General features: G+C 32.7%; 1 protein-coding gene across 4 annotated transcripts in view; it reads right to left on the bottom strand.

The window, feature by feature from the left end:
- Positions 1-535: 535 nt before the first annotated feature.
- The window catches only part of LOC129257392 (6-phosphofructo-2-kinase/fructose-2,6-bisphosphatase-like), a 39,823-nt gene continuing 12,987 nt past the window's right edge, over positions 536-27,371 (bottom strand). For 2 of the 4 annotated variants that reach the window (XM_064096882.1, XM_054895701.2), the window contains exons 4-16: positions 20,038-20,101; positions 19,054-19,128; positions 17,548-17,604; positions 16,760-16,881; positions 16,296-16,357; positions 15,579-15,652; positions 14,864-15,082; positions 14,308-14,412; positions 13,734-13,775; positions 13,158-13,245; positions 12,747-12,809; positions 11,549-11,613; positions 6,355-9,885 (exon numbers count right to left, since the gene is read on the bottom strand). In XM_064096882.1, the coding sequence (XP_063952952.1) occupies positions 9,844-9,885; positions 11,549-11,613; positions 12,747-12,809; positions 13,158-13,245; positions 13,734-13,775; positions 14,308-14,412; positions 14,864-15,082; positions 15,579-15,652; positions 16,296-16,357; positions 16,760-16,881; positions 17,548-17,604; positions 19,054-19,128; positions 20,038-20,101 (1,078 nt within the window). In that variant the 3' untranslated portion in view covers positions 6,355-9,843. Of the gene's footprint in view, positions 5,142-6,354; positions 9,886-11,548; positions 11,614-12,746; positions 12,810-13,157; positions 13,246-13,733; positions 13,776-14,307; positions 14,413-14,863; positions 15,083-15,578; positions 15,653-16,295; positions 16,358-16,759; positions 16,882-17,547; positions 17,605-19,053; positions 19,129-20,037; positions 20,102-27,371 lie in introns of those variants that run through there. The other 2 variants (XM_054895699.2, XM_054895700.2) reach the window with 2 other exon arrangements.

Below are 27,371 nucleotides of genomic sequence, written 5' to 3'. Positions count from 1 at the left end.
AAGGTTTTATTCCCCTTAAATGATATTACACAAAGTGCACACACTTGTACTTCAAAATGTCTTCACTATTTATGAAAAACTTCCCCTAGACTGAATGAAACTCATCATGCACTCATTGAAATTCTTGGAACTATATCAACATGCACTATCAAAATACATAGGTGAAGTAAAAAAATTACCCTGTATACGTTATCATTTGACCTATACTCCAAACTCATTACCCATCACACAAAATACTTTGAGTTTACTTACTATGATAGATGAAACAAAAAAGGAAAAACATTTACTATTCAAAATATACAAATATTTCATTCAGAACAGAAATATCATGAGATGTATGCATATCAATAAAGGTTACCACCTATTACCGTACGTACTTCACTATTAAAACTCAATTTAATTACTGATAAATAATGACCATTTTGAATTTCAATTGAAGCACAGAAGTCATATTATATAGACCTTTTAATTGTACTCTTGAAAAAAAAGGTTATCTGTGAATTGTTTTTAAAGTACCGGTATGCAATTTTTTTTTGCCGAGATGGATCTCAAACCATTGTCCCAAATCTTAATCATTTTCATTTCAATTATATTAGCTTAAAGAAACCTAATCTATACTTGGATGATCAAATTTCTTCGCATACATTCATTTCCATTACATTTGATAAGTTGATAAAAGAGAAATAGAGAAACATAGATTCAGCGCAGGTCTTACAGGGGGGGGGGGGGGGGGATAAATGGCAGTTCTCCACATATACTTACAAAAAGATATATTTAATCATTCAGATCTAATTTATAGGTTATAGCACTGTAAAACATATATGGAATTTGCCTTCTGAAAGGCACCCTAAATGAGGTATTTAATCATTCAGATCTAATTTATAGGTTATAGTAATCAACTGTGCATACATATTTCTCATATAAACATGAAAAAGGATTTATCCTCCCTCGCTTTCTGAAAATGAATATTTGACCACCCCCTCATCTGTAGTATAAAATACTTGTATTATAAAAAAATAATTTCTAAATAAACCTACATCTTTATATAAAATACATCATTTTTATTGCTGAAGATACAACAGACCCTTTTAAAAATGCAGTAATCCTGATAGACATTGGATGTTCCTACCAATATTCAAGATTTCAATAAAAATACAAGTGTCATGGAAATCAATATGAAAATCACGTTGTTTCCCTCACTTAACCAAAACGGAACATAAATAGCAATGTTCAAGAATAGAAATATCAGCCATATGATAATAAATGGAAGATTAGGAAAAATTATTTTGAGGTATAATATTGCAAGGTGGGATTCATTACGAAAATAGAAATTTCTCACAAGACATAGTAAGAACAAATGTAGCAAGAAATGTAGTGATTAAACTACTCATAATTACTAGAAATATGTAGGAAATTATTAACTGATACTGTACTAATTTTTTTATAACTTCAATTCTTCAGAGTTAATGGTATTGTGAATTTGCTTTTTTTCAATGTCATATACCCTTATCATTATTATCTTTATATGTTTTTATCATCATTATGATTATGATTACTTATTTTATATTGTGATCATTATCAATAACACCATCATTACCCCCAACCATCGTCATTATTACTTGACTAATCAAGAAAATATAATTTAATGCACTAAGCAATAATTTACCACTTAAATGAAAGAAACAATACCATGCAAATACAACATGTTAATAAAAAAATGTCCAGTAAACTAAATAGTTACAGTGACATGATTCATAGTAACATTGATATATTTGTTTAAAAAAAGGGAAAATGATATAGAATGAATAAAGAAAGTATGTTGATAGGAATAAAGGAGAATTTGAAAATTATAAATATATTTATATCAATTTCAGGTTATTTCATAGAAATCTTTGATTGATAAACATAAAACATTTTAGTTAGTTTCATAAACACCAAACTAGATGAATTTCAAATGTAACATATAGCATACGTGAGTGTAATTAACATATATTGTGACCTTTATATAAAAAATTAGCAATGTGCAAAATTTAATAAAAAATATCCTGAAAGATTACAAGAAGACTTTAGACCTGCCATTCTCAATCTATCCACATAAAATACAAACATATCACTTAGAAAGTATGCACATATATTGGACACATGTACCATATTACAATCTTAAGTACTGTCAGCATGCATTGGAAAAAAAAGTATGTATTAAAGAGAAACACATCATTTTGATTATCGGTATACACTCATATAAATCAAGAAAGTTCACAATCTTCACAATTCAATATTTGTCAGATACAGCTATCATCGTATATCATAAATGTGTACACAAACAAGATAACTCAATCATCATTATAAAGAAGATTAATAAATTGATAAACATTACATGAAAGGTTCTTCATATTGGTTGTTCACTCGATCTTAATCATAAAGGCCTGTATTTTGAACTCGGGTTTAATTCAAACTCTGGTTTAAAGTAATGGTTTAACTATGAATAGCCAACTGTGAAATATATCTCTCACATTACAAGTTCAATTCATCACCTTGTTTGACATTCAAATCATTCTTAGTAATCAGGAAATAATACCTAAAATTGTTTTCTTGACCAAAGAGCAAAGTAAACATGAGACACAAAATATGTAAACAAACTTGACATTTTCAGCTTCCCATAATTTTAGGCACAGAGTTAGACCATAGTCTAAGTTAAATCAGACTTCAGAATACAGATTATTCTTTCTTGGGAGGTATTTTACACTTAGCATTGTAAAAAATATATGGAAATTGCCTTCTAAAATGCACCCAACAATGTTTCAAGCCCACTTTATATTTCATATATTTAGATCCTAAACAAAGATTTAGTGTTTCGCTTGCTTTTGAGAGAAATCTCAACATTTCCTACATTTTCCCTGATCTTTCAATTCTTAATTGAACTGAATATGGAGCACTGAATTTGAGGCCATTTTCCATACTTTTTGGTGTTTTTGATACCCTTAATGCAATATGCATATTACATGCCTGGTGACAAAAATAAAATGGGGGAACAACTCCTGTGAGTTCACTTTATCTTTTTTTTCGTTTTTATGTTTCTGTATATCAGGAATACTAAAACAAAGTGCATATATTTGATATTTCAGATGTAAAGGATAATAAATAATATGGTTATCTTTAATGCGCTCAATACATTGTACATATCTAAGCGCTTAAAGTATCATTGCCCCAGTCTCTAGATTCAATCATTCATTCCTGCACAAAATGTATTCATAGTGTCCTACATTCCCTGGAGAGTATTCCAGCCAGTTACCATGGGGTGCACAGTACTGGACAAGCAACAATGACTTTCACATCCTACCAAGTACCCATTTAGCAAAGTGGCAAAGTGTGTATTAACGCCTTGCCAAAGGCCGTGGTGGGATCTGAACACACCACCCTCTGACTACAAGGCGAGAGTCAGAACCACTACACCACTGCTCTTCCAACATGTAGGATATAACAGTTTGTCTCCCCCTCATTTTTTCATGTCCAGCTCTAGCTATTGAGATTTAACAACAAGGTACCTTATTGCAGTTTATTAACTCTTTGTATTAACAAAGTTATCCCTAAATTACGACATTTATGTTCATATATCTGTTCAAACTAAGAAAATCCTGATTAAAATTCACTTTTAAATACAAAAATGTATTTAAATTGCACAACTTAATTCCTGCTGTAGTTATGAGTGACTCAGTTGAACATCACCAAATATTTATATTATTATTTCCAGGAAGTCAAATGAGATTTGGCAGTTTTGAGGAGTGCAAAAAACAAATGAGTAGGTTATGACAATAAACTTATATAATTCCTTTGTTTACCACAGAATTATATGAATGTAACCAGAGGGTTGTTTCATAAAGCTGTTCGTAAGTTAAGACCGACTTGAAGAACGACTGGTGAACCTTTCTTATGCGCTAAACCATCGATCGCCAATGAACGTTTTGTTGTATACCATTTACCACCAGAAAGGATCACCACTCGTTCTTAAGTCGCTCTGAACTTACGAACAACTTTATGAAACACCCACCAGGCAAACTAGAAATAGTGATATGACAATGCAAATTGATTTATTACACTTGTGTGCCATCAAAATTGATTGCATGCAAAGAGTGTGATAACTTCCGCACTGATAAAAACCGTGTTTAAATCTAGTCGATATGGGGCCCAACTCATAAAGATGTTCAACTATAGTACTTCTGCCATTATTGTAAATACCATGAAATATGCTGCTGGGCCCTGTTAGTATGATCTAGGTCTCTGATCTCCAACTTGACTTGATGCATGGAACATGAAGACAAATGCTGCAATACAATAACCTACAATCTCGTTCAAGGACAACTCCCTTCCCAGTGAATGGCATGATATCTTTGAAGAGTTGCTTGATTTTAGGTTCCCTCTGTGGAATTCTGTAAACCAGGGAGCTATCGTTTGTGGGCGATTATGCTCTTGCTCAATGTGGGAATACCATCTGAAGTATTTGTCCTCTTGAGGTTTTCTTGTAAAACTTTATACTGCATTGTTCTGATCTGCACTTCCATTGCCATGTGCATGTTGCAGTTGCTCAGATGTTAGACAACCCCACCAACACAAAGTTATATATGAGCAGGAACTACATGTATATGGTTCAATGAAAAGATCGAGCACAAAACAGAGTTGAAAATTAAGAGACTTGATATCAGGACCCTTTTACACAGAACTCAAAGATTAATCACATGATTGATTGCTAATGGCTGTCATAGCAATCATTTGTTCAAATCAGTCCTGTCGTCAATCACTGAGCTTGTGTTACAGGATCAGTTAATGTTTGCATAAGGTGTGAGCAAAAAATATCCAGATTGTGACAACTGATCCTGATAAATAAAACATGGTTCTTTTTCATATATTTATGATAAACGGAACAATTTTTTTTAGCTATAGCTTACTGCACTGTCCTTTAATTTGCTGTAAGCTTCGATACAGAGTGTCCCCTAGCTGAGCCATCCAGCAAGCCCTGACCAAGTGTTGTAATAGCTGGTCTTGGCATTGACATACACATCATTTTCACCAAGGCCTTCTGTGAAATCTTCAATGTCAGGAACGGTCGACAGTGCTTGATTCGGGCTTCTATTGGTGTTACATTCCTGTAGTGTTTAATAAATGATAGGAAGTCAGGGATGAAAATAAAATGTTATTTGAACTTATCTCCTCTGTGTAAAAATAAGTTTTGCACTAACTTCCAGTCATAGTTCAATCTTTTAAATTGTCTAGAGGGGCTGTCAATTATGGACCATTAGCCAGCGTGTGCCGACACACATAGGGCAAGCCATTTTCTTATTAATTGCTATTTCTTATTTCAAGAATTGCCTTTTACTAACAACACAAAAGGAATTCTTAAAACAAAGATTTGATTTCTTGATATTCTGAACTGTTAACAATAGGCTAATCTTCATGTCAAGAATGGAATGATTGATAGCAAGATACAGGATTAAGTAAAAAGTAAAAAAGATTGCCATTCATATGAGCAGAAATTGTATAGAAAATAGAAAGATGTTGAATGAAATTCTCTCTGAAAGGTTAAGCATCGTGTTGGTTCTAATGAAAGCAGGAAAATGAGTTTTATCAAAGATTTGAGAAAATTCAGTTTTATTTTTTTTTTAAATTCAATTTGTGTCCTCACAAATAAGCAGCAATGTCATGTAATATACGTTAAATTCCATATAATAAAATTTTATTTTTTGAATCATTCATGACTACAAATTTATCTTATAAAATCACATACATGTATAAAATCATGTGTCTATTCATATCATTTCCATTTTTAGAGATATGGCATTTTATGGATTTACATCCCATGAAATATGGGGTAGCAGCTCCCTAACCCTAATGATCCATAACTTTATTTATATTTGATGATTTTTTTTCATGAAACATTCATCAATGTTTTTTTTTTCATTTTTAAACTTCCAACAAGACCAACTTGAAGTCGGACTGAATTTCCCCTTTACTGTGGAACAGACATTTTTTAAATATTAATAGGCCCTATTGATGAGTTACCTTACAGGGACAAAAACATGGCTACGATATAGAGCCCAAGTACACATGTGAAGAGCTCGGTTCCAAAAGGATTTACATCCACTTGTGATGAAAATTGAATTATGGGTATTCAGTTAGTGACCAATCATGGAATTTTTTTTTGAACTTGAGAAAATTGACTTTTTATCTATTATCACATTACCAGAAAGGTGTACAAAATATTGCAAACAAATTCATTTTTCTCTGAAGTTATGAAGAGAGAGATAATTCCTTTTGGAACTGAGGTCTTCATATTCTGAAATAAAAACACCACATATATGATTTCTTTTAATAAGGTTTATATTTATTACGTTTCATCCCAAAACAGAAAGAAAACACACACCTGATACCTCCTTCAACAATAGCAATATAATATTCTGCATTCATAATGTTTTATTAATGCACTTTACCATTCCAAAGTGTTTTTAACATTCTGACATTGCATAGACTATAAATACTAGATCAGGCTGCTTCTAAGAAAGTGGTATTTGAGACATACCTTCTGGATTCCTCTCTCCTAGTGGTTTTTAAGCAAAATACATTCAAAATAATTTGAAGTACAATTTTGCTATATAATATCAAAGGGTAGAGTAAGTTCTTCTGAAATATACATGTAATTACCAAAGGCAAATAACCATTTATTTACCATTGATTTTATGACAATGCTAACCACATCATAAATATAATAAGCTCATTGAAAACTAGAATGTAATTTAAGGGCCTGAGGTGATGGGGGGAAAATTTGGTCAAGTAAGGTACCGGGGTATGTTAAATTTGATGATCTTTAGATGTAAACATTCAGAATAAAAAAGTCAAAAGTAAATTATGAATGTCTGAAATCTTTGGGCCAACTTAAAAAAAGATACCATACAAATATGGAACTCAAGAGCAATCATATGCATTATGTTGCAATACACCTTTCTGCCATGTCATAGAAGAGATGTTAGTAAAAAAAAATTGCATCCTTATACGATTAACTGTATTTTTAAAAACGTAAAACATTTTACCATTTTTTTTGGCCCATATATTGATGTCATCAACCAACTTTATGTAAGAAAATGATGAAAGATTTAAATTTGTGAATTCAATTCATTCTCAAGTCCTATACAAATGCACTCGACAAGCCATATACTTCTTGCATCTTTGTTACTAACACACACATCCATGTGTATTATTTGTACAAAAGAGGCCTTTCAAGTTTGGAAATGTTCAACTATATGCAGATCTCTATTTTGTGCAATAATAAAAAAAAAAGAACAATGGAATGTTCAAAACCTTACACTAGAAAGAGATTTCATGAAGGAAAATATAAATCATAAAAAGGCTAGTCAGGAATTGAATAACTATAAAATATGTATCCAGTATCAAGTTCACAAAGATACATGATAAATAAAAACAAGCCTTCAAAGCAAAATTAAAGAAAATACACTCTCAATATATCTGAAATACAAACTGGTCTCATCTTAGTCTGTAAAACAAACATTTCTAGAATATTATAGAATATTTTGCAGCACTCTGTAGAGAATTGATACAATTCAATCACATTCACTATTTACTAGAGAAAGTCTACAGCATCTCAATCTCTTTTTTTATTATTATTACCTCAAAGCATTTATATGAATATCTTTCAATCACCCCTTTCGAAGAGAAGAGGAGCAAAACATTTAAATATTTTTGAAAAAGTTTTAGATGCAAATAAGTTAAATTCATTATTTGCTAAAAATAAAATAAAAACAAATATCATTGTAATCAATTTTGTGTGCACTTGGACTTGAGAATACAACCGTTAATAATTATTCACAATTGTTCTTTTAATGATTGTCATTTGTTACTACATTAACCCTATCTAGGCCGGGGGGACGGGGTGGGGCATCGGAGGCCAACTGGTAATTAGACAAAATGGTGAGTGGACTAATTAGCAGTTACACAATGTGGACAGTGGACAAACTGATGGTAGACCAAATGATAGTAGACGGGTTGGCAATTGGACGAATTGGCATTAGACAAATTGGGAATAAACCGACCAAAAATTGCTCAATAACATGATTTAGAGTACAAAGTCAATGCAAATTGTGTTTTCAACCAAAAATCGTATGTGTGATTATTTTTAGTTTTACTAATCTAAATAGATTTATTTTATGCTCTTTCTGATCTCAAAAGAGTCCTGATCAAAGTTCATCAGAAAAAAACAAAAGGTAAAAAAAAACACAGAAACGCATAAGAAATCGATCTACATTGCAATTTTTGTTCATGTATATTTGCTAAGAACACCACAAAGACTTTCTACACCAAAAATTAGACCATTTGGAGCTTTATTTAGGGAGTTAGATTAAAAAGTGAAATTTTGCATACTAATTACATATAACATAAATTAGCATATCAATTAATAGCAATTTGCATGAAATAAATTAATAAAAAATTTAGTAGATAATGTCCCAGACAACCTTCGTGCCAATTTTCGGCGTGATCGTGCGATCAACGGCCGAGATCTCGCCTTGCAGCACCCCTCATCGGCCTTACGATCTCCCAAAATATCCCAGCCTAAATAGGGTTAAAACATATAAATAAACATAATATAGTAAACAAATAGTTTTTTAAATATCAAGTGAATTGTGAATTACAAAAAATATCAACTCAGTGTGAAAATCTTGAGTACAATTAGGGAGAATATTTTGAACAACCCAGAGTGCACACATCAAAACACAAATACAGCCTCAATTCATTGCACTTATCATCATCATTTCTACAAATTATGGGGAAAAAGTCGTTCACACAGGTTATGAAAAATGATCTGAAAAAAATAGAAAGAAATTTCAAGAGAGTACTAAGATAGTTCCCAACTTATAAATGACAGGATTGGTGGAATATTGATGTCAAGGATGGTTTACTTAACAGTTAAAATCAATTTTCTGAAATATGATTGGTCTATAGTTTCTTAAAGCTGATATGGATCAGCCACATTGTAAAGACCGAGCTCAAGAACTGAACTGCTCATATAGTCCCTGGATCCTTAACCGTAGTGCAACATTTTGATCATATAGTCTAATAATATATACCCAATAAACATGATTTTCTTCTATCTAAATAACATTCATAACACAATATTTGCTTATTATTGGCTATGGAAAATTAGTGGTTCACTTGAGCTCCTTGGGAGTTTTTGTTTCCCTCTAAAATTGATTTTTCACTTAAAATATCAATTGACAAATTATTTTTTTTAAACATTTTTTTGGGGTACATGCAAATATTCTTTATTTACAATGATGAAATTTCACTTGTTTACTTGTTCTGTTTCACTTGCAATGCTGCTATCATCATCAGAATTTTGTCATATATGCCATAGGTGATGCAGCATGATGAAGCATAAAAATGGGATTGAATGTCAAGAAGAGAGAGAGAGAGAACAAAGAACATTTTCACATGTCTCTATACCAATGAGAAGAACATTTTCAGTGTGACCCTTTTTTATAAATGATAAATCATTGGCCATATCTTAATTTTCTTTCACATCGAGGCCTTAAAGGATTTCATTAATTTGGCCAAATAAGCTACTTGGAAATTTCAAAGGAATTTGTTTGTTATTTTCAATCTTTTTGCTGGAGCTGAATTTTACAGTCTATACATGGTCTAAGGAGCATCACGAACAAGGAGGATGAAGGATGTTGCAGTATTGTCACAAGACCCAGGAAGAACTAGCTGAGAGGGTGAAACCTAACCCCTTTATTAAGGTAGTTTTGATCTCCTGTTGCCTATTTGAGGAAGCCTCGTGGGTCACTGATTTTCTGGAACCGCCTTTGGAATGGGTAAGATATTCTGTTTGAGATTAGGGAGAAAGAAAATGGGAAATGGTAAATTATCAAAAGCTTGGATGGTGCGATCCTTTCTCACAGAATCAGTTTAGTGCACCTTGACTCCGAGAGAGCGGTCAATCCATTTAGGGGTAGACCTCAAGGACGCAGACTAACAGGAGATCAAAACTACCTATATAACATCCTTAACCTGTTGCCTACGGGAACCGAGGCTGATGCGCTACAGCTTTCCAGAGATTCCAGAAGAAAATTGACTGGAAATCGTTTTTCTTTAACACCTACAAACGTTGCCATGGAGAAGTGATATTTTCAGGTCTGATTCCACAACTGGCCTTCGGAGTCCATTGACATCCTCCTGCCATGGGTGACCTTGAACATCCTCATTCAAAATGGCAATATTACTCAATGAATGTCAATAAACCTTTTACCAAATATATTTTTGCTATATATATGAATTTTAATATTTCTCTAAAAGAACCTCATTTATTAACTAATTCCCTTACAATACACTATGGCCCCACTATAGAACGCATCTATTTTGTACACTGTTATTGTTAAACCTAAACTAGCTCTGGAATTTAACACAAAAAAGATTTTTCCCCAGGAAATATATAACATTACAATATAATATATCTTTTGAATATGGAAATGGGCAATTCCATAGGTTGGTGGACATGAGCTCAATGTGTCTTTGTACTGTATAGCCCATCTAAACTGTAACGTGACTTTATCTGCACCCCTAGTAAAAACCATGTGTTCTTTATTTTTTAATTATATACAAAGTTTGTCTCCCTAATATACTTCTTTGAAATGGAAATAATCAACTTTCATAAAAGCCTTGTATGAGGACACTTTTCACTTATGTCGACTTTTCATTTTATGCATGTCCAAATCATGTAACATGAGTAACCGACACATTTCAAAGATTTGCCAGGAGCATAATAAAATTTTCCAAGTTTTGTTTTTATACAAAGGATAGTCAGACTGCGTACTTTGTTGTGATAAAGAGATGTTTAGTTCCTATCAATAATAATGGAGTTACAGCTCCAAGTATGAGTCAAGGTGTCTCCAAATGTAACGTGAGTAACCGTGGAATAGCCCAAATGTAATTAATTTCCAGTCAGTTAAAAAAAAATACAAAATCACAGAAGTTATTAAGAACCAATACCACCCCTAAACAAAAAACACCACAACAAACGATGCATGGCATATATGTGCCATGGTGGTGCGTTGGCAATAGTGAAGAGCCAAAATTCTTTTTTTACAGATAAGCCACTATATGATGTGGCAGCAATTGCTTCTGTCTCTATTTGTTTATACATGTAGTGGCAATAAACTTGATTTCCTCATAACTAAATATCATTTCCAATTGGGTGGCCTCTAGACATAGCTTCTATTAAATAGAATTAGGTTCAGCAGATTGTTTTGTGCTATGGTTAGTGCTGCATGTAGCCATACTGAGTAGATATCACTGAAGGTGTAATATGTAAGTTAGGAAATGATTAGTACATGATATTGGCAGTGAAGCAATAAGCCGCATCAAAACACTTTAACCTTAAATCCATTGAACACTGGACAATCCCTTCTAGTAGATTAGATGCGCTTAAGAATACAATATATTTGATAAATAATGAGTAAAGAGCAAAAATTATTTGAAATTTACTTACTTCAGGTTTAGGTCTGTGCGTATCTACTGCTGGGATGTTTAACGTCACAGTTTCTACCCGACAACCTGAAAAGATTAAAACAAACAATCATTCAGTATTCTAACTCTACTTCTTGGTTTTACAATTGAAGTTGGGAAGGGAAACATTTTTCATGAACCAAAATTGTCTCAAATCAGGTATTCTTCCTCCATGCAACTTAATACTTAAATCAACAAATATCTGTCATGTACTTGTTGATCAATAAAACTTTACGAATTTAAGACTTTAATTGTTACAGTAAAAATTTATAATTTTCAGCAGATTTTGAAGCGAAGGAGAGCATTTCAAATTGCTTGAGAATTAAAGGAAACCTTTCAATGGTGGATATACTTTCCATGTTATGAGAAAACCCCCAGGAAATATAAGCAAAATAAAATATCAAAGCAGAAAAATGATGAAACACTCCCCAGGGTTATGTTAAAGGTCAAGTCCACCCCAGAAAAATGTTTATTTGAATAAATAGAGAAAAATCAAACTAGCAAAACGCTGAAAATTCCATCAAAATCGGATGAAAAATAAGAGAGTTATGACATTTTAAAGTTTTACTTATTTTTCACAAAACAGTGATATGCACAACTCAAATGAGACAGACGATGATGTCCCCCACTCACTATTTCTTTTGTTTTTTATTGTTTGAATTATACAATATTTCATTTTTTATAGATTTGACAATAAGGACCAACTTGACTGAATCATATAGTATTAAACAATGCTCATTCCACATATTCAGGGAGGAATTAATCGTTGTTTCATTTGATAATGAGGAGAAAAATAGAATATTCCCTATTTCATATAATAAAATACAAAAGAAATAGTGAGTGTATGACGTCATCAGTCTCCTCATTTGCATACCCACCAGGATGTGCATATAACTGTTTTGTGAAATCGAGCAAAACTTTAAAATGTCATAACTTTCTTATTTTACATCCGATTTTGATGAAATTTTCAGTGTTATGCTTTTTGGATTTTTCTCTTTTTATTCAAATCATCTTTTTGTTGGGGTGGACTTGTCCTTTAACAAAATAAAATATCAAAGCAGAAAAATGATGAAATGCTCCCCAGGATTATGTTAACGATTAGGAAGAGAAACATGCATGTAAATGTATTGTAGAGGTTCTTGTAGTTCTATTGAAATGGTTATATTATCTTGTAAACTTACCATAGGCCACAGGAGTGAGTTTTATGACTGTGTGCAGTGGACACTTCAGGTATGGAAGTTCCTCTGTTAAAAAAAAATCAAATGAAAATAATACATTATGCAAATAATGAATTTCAAAAGAATATTGTAATTCAATACTTTAAAAAGAGGAAGGAATGTAAAATACTCTGTATATCAAATCTGATATCTGAAAAATATTTTAATCAGCCCCCCCCCAAAAAAAAAAAAGAAGGAAAGACAGAAAATCGTAGATAAAATACACAATCATTTAATACTAATAGCCAAATAAATTATTTTATGAGCATTTCCTTTAAAAAAAAAATATATATTTTGCTACATTTGTGACTAACATGAAATACCAGTGTATTAGCTGTAAATTTTTATTCAGTACAAATGAAAGATAATTGTTACCTGAGTTTTTATCAAGGAAGTATGCTAGAAGACATCTCATGACTCCTTGATGACAGATTACTAGTACATTCTTCTGTCTCTCTAACTCCTAAAATAACAGATCATGTTAAAGAGTATTATTTATGGTCAGAAATTGATATCTGTTTCAAATAATGGTTAAATACAATTCATATTTGAATACAAGCCTCTCATAATCAAATGTAAAATCATTGTCACTGATCATGATACGGAAATGTATTGCATTTTGCTGTTCAAAGAAAATATTTGTGTGGCTGAATAGTGTTAAGCTATGCAGTTGTTATTTATTTATATTCTTAAGTCATAAAGTTAATCAACTAAAACTAATTTGATGAATTTTAAGTATACAATTTATAGGTTGATTTTTAAGTCAAGAGAGAATACTTCAACACCAATTTCATTCAAAATTTCTGCATTTTTTCTTCAAACCTAGATACATAAAAAAAAAATAATCATCACCAAATAATGCGATGTCAGAAACACTATAACAGAAATGATATGAATAGGAATATATAGTGCTATCTATCTGAGGCACACTCGTTCAATGTCAAAACTCACCATGATAACTGGCTCTAGCCTGGCTACAAGATCTTGGTATGACTGTAATCAAATGAATAATTCATTAAAAGAGGATCAACACACTGAATGGATGACATTTTCGGGTAAATGCTTTTATGTAAACCACAATCTATATAAAGGGAACATCTATCATAGGCTGCTCCATTTGAGTGTTTTGGGTTAAAATCATCTACTTTCAAGTATCTTTCTTTTACCTGGTATGCATGAGAAACCTCATTAACACTCAGAGAGTACTAATACTTTGACATGAAATATGTACTGCTTTATAAAGCATATATTTAATAGCTTATTCACATCTTTCTGTCTCTGTTTTGTTTGCAATGACACAGCAAAAGTTGTAAGTATTTTAGGGAAATTTCACATGAGAAAACAACCAACCCACTTCATTTTTATAATCAGGGCTGAATCATGTCAGAATTTTACATTTTGGTATTATAAATTTATAGATAAATGTTGGAAACTGGGAAATATTCAGAAATTATGGATTTTCATGTTCCAATTATCTTTGTACATTTATGTAAAAAATGATTAAATGGAAATGTATTAAGCTTACCTCTCCCATTGGGTACCTATAATGGAACTTGTCTTGATCTCTCAAAGCAAACTCTTCTGGATGTCTTGCCTGGATCTCTTCATATGATAGACCATCACAAACACCCTGCATATATAATATAAACATATCTTTACAACATTGTCTGTATACATTCACTATGAAGTTGTTGCGAAAAAATCTTTTTCAATCGATCACAAATATCAACTGCAAACACAATTAAAAGATAAAATTTCTACTAAGGTAAATCAATCTGCATTTTCTGTTGCAAGATATAGATTACCAATTATTTTGCAAATTAGCAATGAATTGCAAGTTCTTTTAACATCCCATTAAATGGCCCTAGTCAATCCTTATTTTCTGAAGTTTCTTTCATAAAAGGTTTTGTAACAAGTTGAAAATGACCACAGATCAATCTTACAATTTATAAACAACTTTTACAATCCTTTTGTGTATATATAGGCCTATATTATTTTTTAAATGGTTACAGTATTTTTAGATTTTACTCAAACTGTATAAATTTCAATTCACACTCAATAATTCAAAATGTAATTCTTACAGCATCGAGTTCATCTAAGCTCTTCCACTGCTCAATGGCGACGTCGATGCTGGATGCCGTCTGGACGGTCCTCTTGAGCCGACTGGTCCAGACCTTGAGATCCTGAAGGTTCTGTGATGACATGTACTCTCCTAGAGCCTTAGAATACGCCCATCCCCTCTCAGATAGGTTAGCATCGCCACCGATCCGACCCTTCTGATTGTGCTTGCTCTCACCATGCTGAAGGGATGGAAAGAGAACAAGAGTTTTTTAGTTGGGGTCTTTAAGCTTTATTATTTTTTAATGATTCATTCCATGTATGATAAAATAGTGCAAATGCAGACTAGGTACATGTAGCAGTGCACTGTTTTACCTCTCTATATTGTACATGTTACTATCAGCAGTGCTGGAATGTTATACTCTGACATAGGATTGTAGGAGCAGCACCTTCAAGTTTTTGTCTGATCAGAATGTTCCTTTGATAGGGTTTAAATCAGAGCAGAGGTAGTGAGATTATGACTCCACCAAAAGAGGCAAGGGGAAGAATTATCATAGCAATTACATTTAAAATCTTGGCCAAAAAACTAAATTCTATTCAAGTTAATGAAGAATACCCCTTGATAGACAATGTGTACATTCTGGAAAGTCTTTTGAAATCAAAAATTCATTTGTCTGTCGAAACAAAGTATTTTAATACTAAGATTCACAGACTTAGCTCAAGATGAAAATAACTCACCCTTGTCAGGTAGATGGTTCTTGGGATGATGTGAATATTCATGAGATAGTAGACTACCCTGCTTTGAATATGACCTGTCAGAAAAGAAAGGCAAAATTAACACTTTTATCCCATAAATGTCACTTTTCTCTAAATATTCTCATAAACATATATACATGTACTTCAGATATGTACATATGCTGATACCCACTTTCATGAACCAGGATCATATCTACATATTGAACAATGATTGAAGTTTGGCCAAATCATAATAATGAACAAGGCAACTTCTTTTATTCACTATCAATGAACCATGAGTAAAAGGACAACAGTTCACCATGAAGCGCAGCAGTGGTCGAACAATTTTTATGCAATATTGAGTGTAATAAAGATATCTTTAAAATCAAATTATAAATGCATTGTGATATGTAGAACTAGATATCTGAACAAACTCTCAACTATTTAGCTCAAGGTTGCATATAGATTACACATAATTTAGGTTTTCACTGAATCAGGGTTTCACTGAATAAAGTTTCATGAATACATTGGTATACATACTACACTTGGTAATAACACTTCTAAAAATTTGGTGTAAACAGAGATAAGCCTTTTACCCCATTTTGAATAATTGTTTACACTATGAAGCAGACAAAACATTCATATGCTAGAAACAGATCAGGTTTAAAAGCTATTTCCACATATCTAATGTTGTATAAAAATAGTGAACGTTAAACTTACCACTGACTTTATTGACAAGAAAACGATCCCCAACATTGATGATCTTGATATAGGACAAATTTCTATGGATGAAAATTTAAAAAATGATTCTACCATAAGAGAGAGAGAGATCATTGCTACATCCTCACATCTACAGCTATATTGTACAACCTGTGTACTTGACACTTCTATTTTTGTAAATTTTATGATTGGAAAAATATACACAAGTTCATAGTACATCAACATATCTTGACAAAATACATACCCTCCTTTAAAAATAACATGAAATTTTAAATAATTCAATCGGCTACCGCTTGCTCAAGGCACGCATATTTTGCTTAGGTCTCTGGGTGCAAAACACAAATCTCCCAAGGCATGCAGCAAAGGTCATTAATTTGCCAAATGTCTGTATGCACAGATAACAACTTTATGCAATATTCATTAAATGAATATAACTCATAAAATGACTTAAGAGTGCTATTTACCTATCATGGTCATCTGAGAGCGATTGATATGTCTCCTTATAGTGTTCTATTCTCTGTAAGAAGTCTTTGATTGCTTTCTCTTTGTTGATGTCGTAGTAGTCAGGACTGTTTAGTTTCACCTCCTATAAAAAAAAAAGATCAAAGAATTTATCATTATTTTATTTATAATCATACTGCATAATTTCTAAAATTGACAAGTATGATAAAATGTATGGTAATATAAGAAAGTTCTGCTTTCTGAGAGGTGTGTTGGTTGTCGTAGGAGGAGAGACAACAGCTGTCACTATGACGATACAAAGCTTTTGATTAAAGTTTCAAGAACTCCATTCCTTACCTCTAGGCTTTCCTCTCCCAAGAGTGAAAGGGAATATGAGCAATGCTTGTGTAACAGAAAAATACATGATGTATGGAATCTAAGACCTGGGCATTGAAATGGTATAGTGTAGAGTACATGGAGAAATTGAGATGAGAAAAGATAGGTGGATGAGCAGGATATCTCTTTATGAGAGAATGAAGAATAGTCTTCTTTGAATTTTTAGGACTGTTCGAAGTAGCACAGGTTATGTTGAGAATAATTTGAAGATGTGGCAAGAGTGCAAGAAGGCTCTCAAGTTTCTATTCATTAAAATGAGACATAACTGGAGAACCAAAAAACACAGAAAAAAATGCTTGAAAAGTTGACATTGGGGAGATGAAATTTCCAACACCACATGGTTGAATAAGTGGGCTCTAAACCCTGATGAAAAGAAAATCTATGGATTGAAGATTATAAGGAAGAGGCAACTTACCCTGATATTAGACTGTATAGTCTCAGGATCATCACACACCGATTCCACAAAGAAACACTGAAGAGATAAAAACATGAAATGAAATTTTAATAAAACATTTTTATTGCATAAATGAAGAAAACAAACACACTGGTAAATAATTCATTGGCTTTTATTCCTTTCTTTTCTGACTTCATGACTTTAATCTCAACTAACAATGATCTCACACCAATATTTGGGTACGTGAAATATTGTACAAAGAATATAAAGAAAAGTCCATCAGTTATCTAAATTCCCAATTAACATCCAAACCTATTGACCCATCGACTTCTGAATTCTGTAATTCCTATTGATATGCCTTGAGCAGGAACCACCTGGTTCCAGTAGGAAACAGTTTAACAAAGTCATCATGAAATGAGGACAAGACAGATGACCGTCCTAAACTCAATTTGGGCTTTCATCAGAAAGCATAACCCATAATTCAATATTCTCAAAATAACTACCTCTCTGGGGAGAGAGCGAAGGGGAGAGTTGCCATTATCCACATAGTAGTAATTTGTGTCTACACTATTAAAGACCCAGACCAGATCCAAAAGTGAAATTCACTATTCACATATCAGTTGACAGCTTATAAACTACCAAAAACAGTATTGCAAGCTTTATTCATTTTAATCGCTTACCAGCTGAGTATTTTGCTTAAGAATAACTCCTACTATCAAGCTTAGAAAATAGGGTTTTGTGTGCTTTCTAACAGCCTCAAGACCGTGACGTTATGTTGCATTAGAAGCGCTGTGATTCCATAGGTTTATACACAGAAAAACTGGGTGATATTTCTGCTTTTTAGATTATGTATTTTACTTTATTCACTTCTATCATATCATAAATGTCTTTTCCTTCAAGCTTGGATAGTTGAAATCTACAGCTTTTCACTATTTTTTTGCCATATTTTATTTTTTGCTTATTTGACAAAACTTTCACATTTTATCTGCATTCAGATAATGTGCAACAACTTTTCCTGACATAGCAAGTTAGGTCCAATAAGAGACTTAGTGAAGAGTTGATTTCCATCTGAATAAGCACTGAATCAGTGCCATTTTTTACTGCAAATTGAAAAAAAAAATATAATTCATACTATGGAAATAAAAAAAAGATTCTTTCATTCTACATACAAACCTATAGAATTACAATTTTCCTGACAACAATGTGATGTTACATAGTTCAGGCCGTTAAGAAGCTCAAAAGAGTTTATTGTCAAAACCACTTGAGTTTTTCCTTAAACAAACTACTTGGCTGTCAATCAGAGAATATGAGTAAAACTTACATTGTTGTACTTTGTAATTTTACATATTTTCCAAAAGATAAATATTCAATGAATGTACATCACATTCCTTTCCTACTTGTAACTGTGATTTCACTGGCAAACAAATAATTTCATATTTTCTTAAAATCAAATTCAGTGAAAAATATAATTATTGAATACAAAGACACACAAAAGAGGTGCAATGGTTGATTGAATAATTGTTTTACCTTGATCTGCCTCTCTCCTAAGAAATCAAGGATGATCTTTCTTCTGTCCCGTGTAGTATTGGTTGCATCAAATACCTTTAAGGATGTAAATATAAAGACATAAAATATTCCTTCATGTTTAATACAATCGAGAATGACATTGCATTTTGTGACCGAAAGTATGACATGTAAATATCTGAAGTACACATAAGCAAATTTGCCTTATGGTAAATTATCAGCAGTCTACCAACTCAGAAAAAAAAATAGTATACTAATACAGAAAAAAAAAGATAAACTGTACGGTGACTTTGCATTTCTGCTTTGATATATAGACACAATAATGATGTTGTATGCATATCAATGTTTTCCTTTCCAAAAAGTAAGTGGTAATTACCCAGGAATTCCTTCCTGTAACTAATGGCAATTGGAAGCAAGTAGTAATTCAAATGAATGAAGAATCTCATTCTCTATCATGACAGTGCTTTATCATTTGGCAATGGCTTTGGAAAAAACAAAAGATGTTCAAAACCCCTAGCTCATAGTCTTTACTTTGAGCACCACTTTCAACTCTTTAACTCACCTATCTTCAAATAATTTATATTTAAAGTATCCTCATTAAAGCCTCCTTCCCAAATTTTCCATTAAAGCAAGATTCCTTATGTCCTCTTTTCATGTAATATTACCCATGAACTACAAGACCTCAGAAATCAGTTTCCTTTGCACCGAATCACTTTAATAAATGATTGAATAATAAAGCCATCATAGATTAAATTCATGTACATGTAGATATTGAAAATAACACATCTAATTCTGTCTGGGTTGATTACTTAAACTGTACTCCATTCATGTTTGAAATAGAATGGTATAATGTCACGGCAAGAGAGAGATTTCACATAATTTTCTTTTTATAATGATCAATCTAATTACTTTCCATTACACCCTTTCCTACTGTAGATCAGATTAAGTAGTGAGAAAGGGGTCCTTTAATGAACTATTGCTACTTACCGCTACTTCCCCATCCTCCTCTAACCAGTTTGCCATATCTTCCAGGGCTTCTTTGGCACATTGCCTAGACAGGGAACAGAAGACATAACATCCATCAATATATCATCCCAATGCAATGCAGAGGTTATATGATACCTGGGAGACATGAATGCTTATTGTTTGGTTTCTAGGAAAAAAAACCCAGTGTTTTATTTCTCTCATGATTGAAGAGGTACCATTGACTTGCATTAATCTTTATGCTATAACTGTTGGAAATTGCTTCAAGTCTCAAGACCAAGATTGTATTGGGAACATTCAAGTAACCCTATGGATTCACTCATTCATAGTGCAATACAAAGCATTGTCCAAATAATATAGGCCTAAAACTTCATGGATCACTTGCGTAATTTTCAACTCATATTGTGATATACCATAGTCAATATTTGTCTTTGACAAGCTTCAAGAAGTTAATGTGCAAGATTTAAAAAAAAAATCATTTTTATCATAATCCAGCACTTCTGATTTAAGGTAGATAAAGATAAGAAAATCTTCTTCCCCTCCTTGCTGTAGAAGGTTTGTTCTTTATAATCAGCAATTCAAATTAAGACTATCTCTTTTCATGTGTAAAATAATCATTTCAAATGCAGTGTATGACATGAATGACATGCTGCAGGTTGATATAGGAAAAAAAACTCAACATCTGGCTCAGGTGCTTGCTGCGGAGCCAATAGGAAAAACAAATTATCATAAGCCCTGTCTTGAATGGCACAAACAGATGAATTGATAGCAAAAATAAATTAGTTGCATTCTCAGTGAAAATGTTGTGACCTTTCAATGGGTAAGCACATCAATCTCTGCTACAAAATTTGTAGGCCTGTTATGAGCTGAACTAACAATAAAGAAGATGCAATATCTTTAACTGTTCTTGGTTATTCTGTTGACTTAAAACAAATGTGTTGACATTCTTCTGCCAAGCTCATCATCATAAAATGTGTATACACATGAATTCAAAGATAAATGTTCTAGACGAAACATACTGTAATGTTGCATGAAATATAATCAGTTAGACTATGGTTTAATCAAAGATATTTTCACAATATCTTGCAGTGTGATATCTCTCAGGGAAGGTGTTAGTTTAATGTAAGATTTAGTTCTACTGCACTGCGTAGGTCTACACATTTTTTAATATGATGATTGGGATACCATTTGCTGTCATCACCATCATGGAAATATTATTAGCTTCCAATTTTCACAACTTTAAATTTCAGTTAGCTCCAATTACTGCAGCAAACCACAGTATCATATTAGCTACCAATCAAAACAGGATCTGACAGTAATAATTTCTGTATTAAATTTGGAATTGAATTTTATATACTGGTCTACTACTCTCAAAACAAAATCAGCAGATCCTGCAAGCTCGCCAGACATTGCAATGAACTGGATTCAGGTATTGTACTATTTGCAGTTAAATTTTATACAAATTATAGGAATACCTTGTTACTACCAGTTTCCATGAAATAAAGATGCATAAATTACTATACTTACATGTAGGCTCACATTCAAAAAGAAGGTTTTTTAAAAGAATCGGTTGAACCCATGGTTTATGCAGATTTCCAGTAATAATTACGCTTATTTACCACGTATATAAAAAAAAATGTCCAATACTAATGCACACTTTTGTCACAGTGCGCCAAATTGGCGCCTGTTGGCGTGGTTATCCACGCTATTTCATTCTTGAGTCCACTGTTTTGAATTAATGAGTCCACTCTTCACACAGTGGACTCATGAATACAATAGTGTATTTAACCATGGCAACAGGCATCAATTTGGCGCACTGTGACAAAAGCGCGCATCAGCATTGGACATTTTTTAATATACGTAGTAAAAAAGTGTTATTTATACAGAAAATCTACATAAACCATGGATTCAACCGATTGTTTTAAAACCACCTTTGTGAATTCGGGCCATTGAATCCCATTTCAAATTACATGAAGACAGGGTTTCATTATATTTTGAAAGTTAGAGCTTAAGTAAAAATATTGCAGTCTCACAGTTTTTATGATTCTGAACATAAAAGGTCCAATGCCATTTTTCTTGAAGTTTTTTATTGATAGGGTATGAATATGCAGACTACATGAAATACAACTTCACTCTGATTGGAAGGTATTATAATTAAATATTCTACTCGCCTACTTCAAATCAAATTAATTTTCCATCTCTAGATGGAAGCCCATGTTTTAGAGATACAGATACAATCTGCTAAGTTGAATTCACTGAGCAAAGAATACTGTTATCACCAACATCTTGAGCTCTCTTGCCTTCATTAATATTCCATTTTAATAAATTCAGCTTGATTGTATCTATCAAATAGATCTCTAAAGCTTATTCCTGACCTATGGCATCTGAATTTTCCATAGCCCTTTGTCTTGCATTCATATTAGGTTCTTAATGGATTGAAATAAAGTTAACTCCATATAAAAAGTAAATAAAAAACAAATAAAATTACAAAAATAATGCATCATTTCTTTATGGATTAGAAAATTAGAAGTCTATCACAAGGCAATCTTTATGAAATTAATGTGAATTAATGGCAACAGAAAATAAAGATGAAGTTACATTGACTTGAAAAAGAAAAGATCAGACAAAAACCTATGTTAACTGTACACTGCTTTCCCCATTCACAAGCAAGCATTATTGTGAATAAGTGTTTATATCATCATAACACACAACTTTAAATAGCTTTGGGGGGGGGGGGGGGGAAATAAATCAATAATCTGTTCCTTTCATTCCTAATTCACAGCAATTCCAATCTGTAAGTTACAAAGACCAGTATTTGGCAACACATTTTTAAAAAATAAAATGAAAATGGTATTCAATTTCTAGTGAGAATATGTCAAGTCTGATGTCAATATTGATCAATTTCAGGTGAGAATTCACCTGCTTCACACCTGTAATAGATCAGTTTCATCGTTCACCAACTAAAGTAGTCCAGATGCTGGACCTTCGAGATTTTGTTTTCCTCCACACACTGCGCTCTAACCACTGCTCACTTTTCCTACACACTGCACTAACCCATTGATCGCGCGATCCCCAAATTTAGGGGATCGCGCGATCAATGGGGAAAAGCGAACAGTGGTTAGAGCGCAGTGTGTGAAGGAAAACAAAATCTCGAAGGTCCAGCATCTTCGGTAGGAGGGCAAATTAGGGGATCGCGCGATCAATGGGGAAAAGCGAACAGTGGTTAGAGCGCAGTGTGTGAAGGAAAACAAAATCTCGAAGGTCCAGCATCTGGACTACAACTAAAGATGAAAGGAAGTGCCATCAAATATTTTGAAGTGCTTTAGATATACATGTACAGTTCAATTGTGAAAATACTGATTTAATGTATATCAAATCCAGTCGAGCCTAAAAGCCCATTCATAATTTCATGCAAACTAAATGACAATCTGCATTTTACTATTACTGGACAGTATGAAATATCAATGATACATCTTGGTACCTACTTGTACAATCATCTTTCAAAGTAAAGTAGTTTTATTTGTGTGACTTTCTGTTTGGACTTTGGACACTGAATTTCTCAAGAAAGACACCTCAAACAGGTGAAAATATTTACACTTCATGTTGCATAAGTTTGCATAGTGCATAACATTCAGCTTGCGATGGCCTTCATATTTAATTTCACACCAACCCAATGATGAAAAATACCTGGTATTTTGCCAGTGTCAAGTTTAAGTACATTATCCTGCAAAAATACCTGCAAATTAGTGGACACTTTTCAAAGTTAAACTTCTAAGAATTTTCACAGGGATTTTCCTCAAGGTCACAGGAATATTTGCAGCAATATAGCGAATCATGAAAACTTTCATTTTGATGCAACTCCAAAACATGGATTTGCAAGCAATCTTTGCTTTCAAATGTGAGTCTTGTTATTGGGTCATAAACACAAGAAAGTTACTACATCTGCTTGAGGCAGGTTGGAATGTGCAAAATAAATTATCAAGAATTTTCAGACTTAAATAATTTCTTCTGATTGGGGAGGTGTGAAATGTTAATACACCTATTGAGTACCAAGGTTTACCTTCCTCACACTCAATGACATGTTGAATATTACTGTCAATAGGATATAGTAAAATCTAAATGAATGCCAAGTTTAACGGTAATATTCTATAATTCATTTCCTTGTTTGGTGTACAATATGGTAGTCAAAAATAACGAGAAACCAATTCAATCAGTTATTTCCTGCAGAATTCCAGATGAGAAGGACTTTTTCAGGAAGCAATGTCCCAATGACAATCTAGTATTTGCCATTTTATGATGAGATCCTTGAATTGGAGGCAAATTGACAAAATATGGTAAAAAAAGGTGAAATCATGTTTCCTGGCTAATACCCAACTTATTATTTTGATGTCATTTAATCCTTTGCACAAGGGTGCTATCTGTCTGTTTTCTATGAAGACTCAGAGCAGTTTAGCTGTTTGTACAAAGAATAAAAAACTACAATCTGTGGCAAGCCATGAAAGTGGGTTTACAAATCATATCTGATCAAGGTAAAAATAATAGCAATATGGTAATCTTGATATGATGCAAAGTTGATAGCTGTAAACGCTAGAGAAAGAAATATATATTTAAGTGTAAGTAGGCCAATAATTTAACCCTGCCACTCTGAAAAACAGTTATTTAAACTTTTTTTTTAATTTTTCTATTACATTGACATAAAAATCAAGTAATTACTGTACTGCTACATATATATATATGTTCACCCCACCTCCACCAGTCTAAACTAAGAATAACATGATTTTGAGCAGTGATAATTGTTTTGATCTTGAATTTATCCTTGACCCTGTAATTATTACAATACAAGCCTGTCAATAAGTTTGGACTCCTTGTTATTCCAAATTGGCAGAGTTTGTGAATAAATAAACAGGAATTCAAAAAAAAAAATCATGCTCCATGAAGAAGGTCACTTTTTATTGTACACTATGAATCATAACAATGATATATTCTACAAGTAAATAATACTATATCACAAAAATGGAAACACCTTTGAAAAAACCCTGTCTGAGATTTAAAAAAAAGAAAAAAGAAGACATTGTTACTTTTAACAAGGCTGCAACAAATAACATAAAAAGATGACAAAAAGTTATTTCACACAGAATTATTCATATTCAATGAATATTAAGGTACATGTATTGTATTTTGTTTATTTTGTTTTGTTTATTCATTGTTTTGTCATATTGCTAATGATTAGTTATTACTTTCCCTCTACAGCAACAAAATGGGTATAATTTCTTTTTCTTCTGATCAATTATCATTGACTTGTTTGATTTAACATGTTGTAATCAAATTACAATAACTACAAAGTAAACCTAAAACACAAAGCCTTTACCTGCATCTAAAAGGATAACAATCTTCACATAATAAATTGTCACAATTGAGGAAACCTATCAAAATTTTACAAATAATTCAATAACAATTAAGAGGACAATCTGACTGTATCAGAAAGAGAGAGAAGGGAAGGGGGGTATTTTAGATTTGCACATGTAGGAGAATTTTGTTAGCTACGTATAATTCAGTCTGCAAGATAGCTGTATTATAGGGTAAAAGAATTCTACATCCTGATTAATTTCCGTTAAAGCCTGATTGCTACACAAATACAACTAGTCACAATCTCGCATCACTACCTGCCAATTTCCCATCAGGTCATTCAAATCAGATGGCTGTCTCTAGTATTATCAGTCATTTATGAAGGATATAAAATTGTCTGAAAATGAGTGACCATTTGGCACCATAAAAATCAAATTGGAATATCACTATTGTAATTTTGTGACACTACTGAAAACGCAAAATGTCAAATTAACATAAAGCTAGGTGAAACAGAAACTATATTTTTCCCACACAAGCAACCTCTATTGTTTCAACACATAAAAATGTTCAAACAATGACAGGTAACATGTGGGCAAGAATGGTATAAGTAGAAAATCAAAGCAATAAAAGATAGGCCAAGTTAATTCTGTTTTCAAATCTGCCCTTACAATAATTAATGATTCTGTCGAATCCCAGTGCCTCCAAGGCTAAAGTTTGCTACACGTACTACACATAATTTCATTGGTGGATCAGATATTCCACTCAGAATCAGATAACACAAAATCTGTTAACGCTGCACAGATAATCACCCTGGTAATCCAAGTTTTTATTCCACATTAAAAAAGCATGAAATATCTGCAGATAGATTATAAAAAAAATTGGCAATAATGATGAAAGTAGATCATCATTGAGATCAAGTTTAAAGAATCTGTTTTTTTTTCACTTTCATGTGTGTTATATTAAATTACAGATATCAAAAGTAAATATAGTAGCCAGTTGGTGCACAATGTGAACAATCTTGTTATCCATTTTCATGACTTATTGCCAAATATTTAATACAGTTTTAATGAAATGACAAAATAATAGGAGGTGGAATTGCCATTATCTTGGCATGGAATTAGAGAATTTGCCCTTCAGGCAAAGCTCCATGTGTGTAGAAGCAACATACATTCCCCTAGATTGAGAGCCACCTTAGCTGTCCCAAACTCGGCCTAAACCAAAGACGTGATCGACTATGCAGGGCGATGTTATCAACAGGAGCAGAGCCACCCCACCCCTCCCACCCCCCAGAAAAAGGTAAGAAAATTGAAAAAAATAATACAGAAACTAGAACAAAACATTCTTGAAAAGTATCTGTTATAATTCTTTGAGAGCAAACATAAAGCAGAAGTGAAAACATCATCCAGGCATTTCATAGTGAGCTCTTTATTGTTTAAATGAAAGGGGGAAAGAATGAAAGCAGGATGATGAAAGGAACTAAATGGCACAGTATGAAAGGCTAAGATACAAACTTCCCCCCATTGAAACTTACATGTAGGAGGGTAACTTCTCCACCTCGCACGGTGGTGAAGTTGGATGAGGAAGTTGTTTTGCTACTTAAATCTAGCAGCGTCAAAGGGGTGCTACAAATTTCACCACTTCATGACGTCAAAGGTAAAATTGAACTCTCTGCCCCCCCCACCCGCAACTAGATAATTACAAAGCCTATGTCCTAAAACACCAGCCTGCTGTACTTCCAGCATAGCTTTGTCATAAAAGGGTCCTACTTTGATTGGTAAAGAGAAGGTAGTCTGAAAGGATACTTTTCTCTTCATAGGGTCACCAGATAAGTGAAGGGATGCATGCTCACAAAGTTAAGTGGTGAATTTTAACAGGTAACAGGGAAGAACTCACTATGAAATGGGCATAACAAATATTTTGAAAATAAAGGTAGTCAACATATATGTCAACTAGATCAAGGCCATACTAAGATCAAGAAAAATTTAGAAATA

The sequence above is a fragment of the Lytechinus pictus genome, chromosome 3, assembly GCF_037042905.1.
Source record: "Lytechinus pictus isolate F3 Inbred chromosome 3, Lp3.0, whole genome shotgun sequence".
NCBI classification, from domain to species: domain Eukaryota; kingdom Metazoa; phylum Echinodermata; class Echinoidea; order Temnopleuroida; family Toxopneustidae; genus Lytechinus; species Lytechinus pictus.
This window is presented reverse-complemented; position numbering and strand designations above follow the sequence as displayed.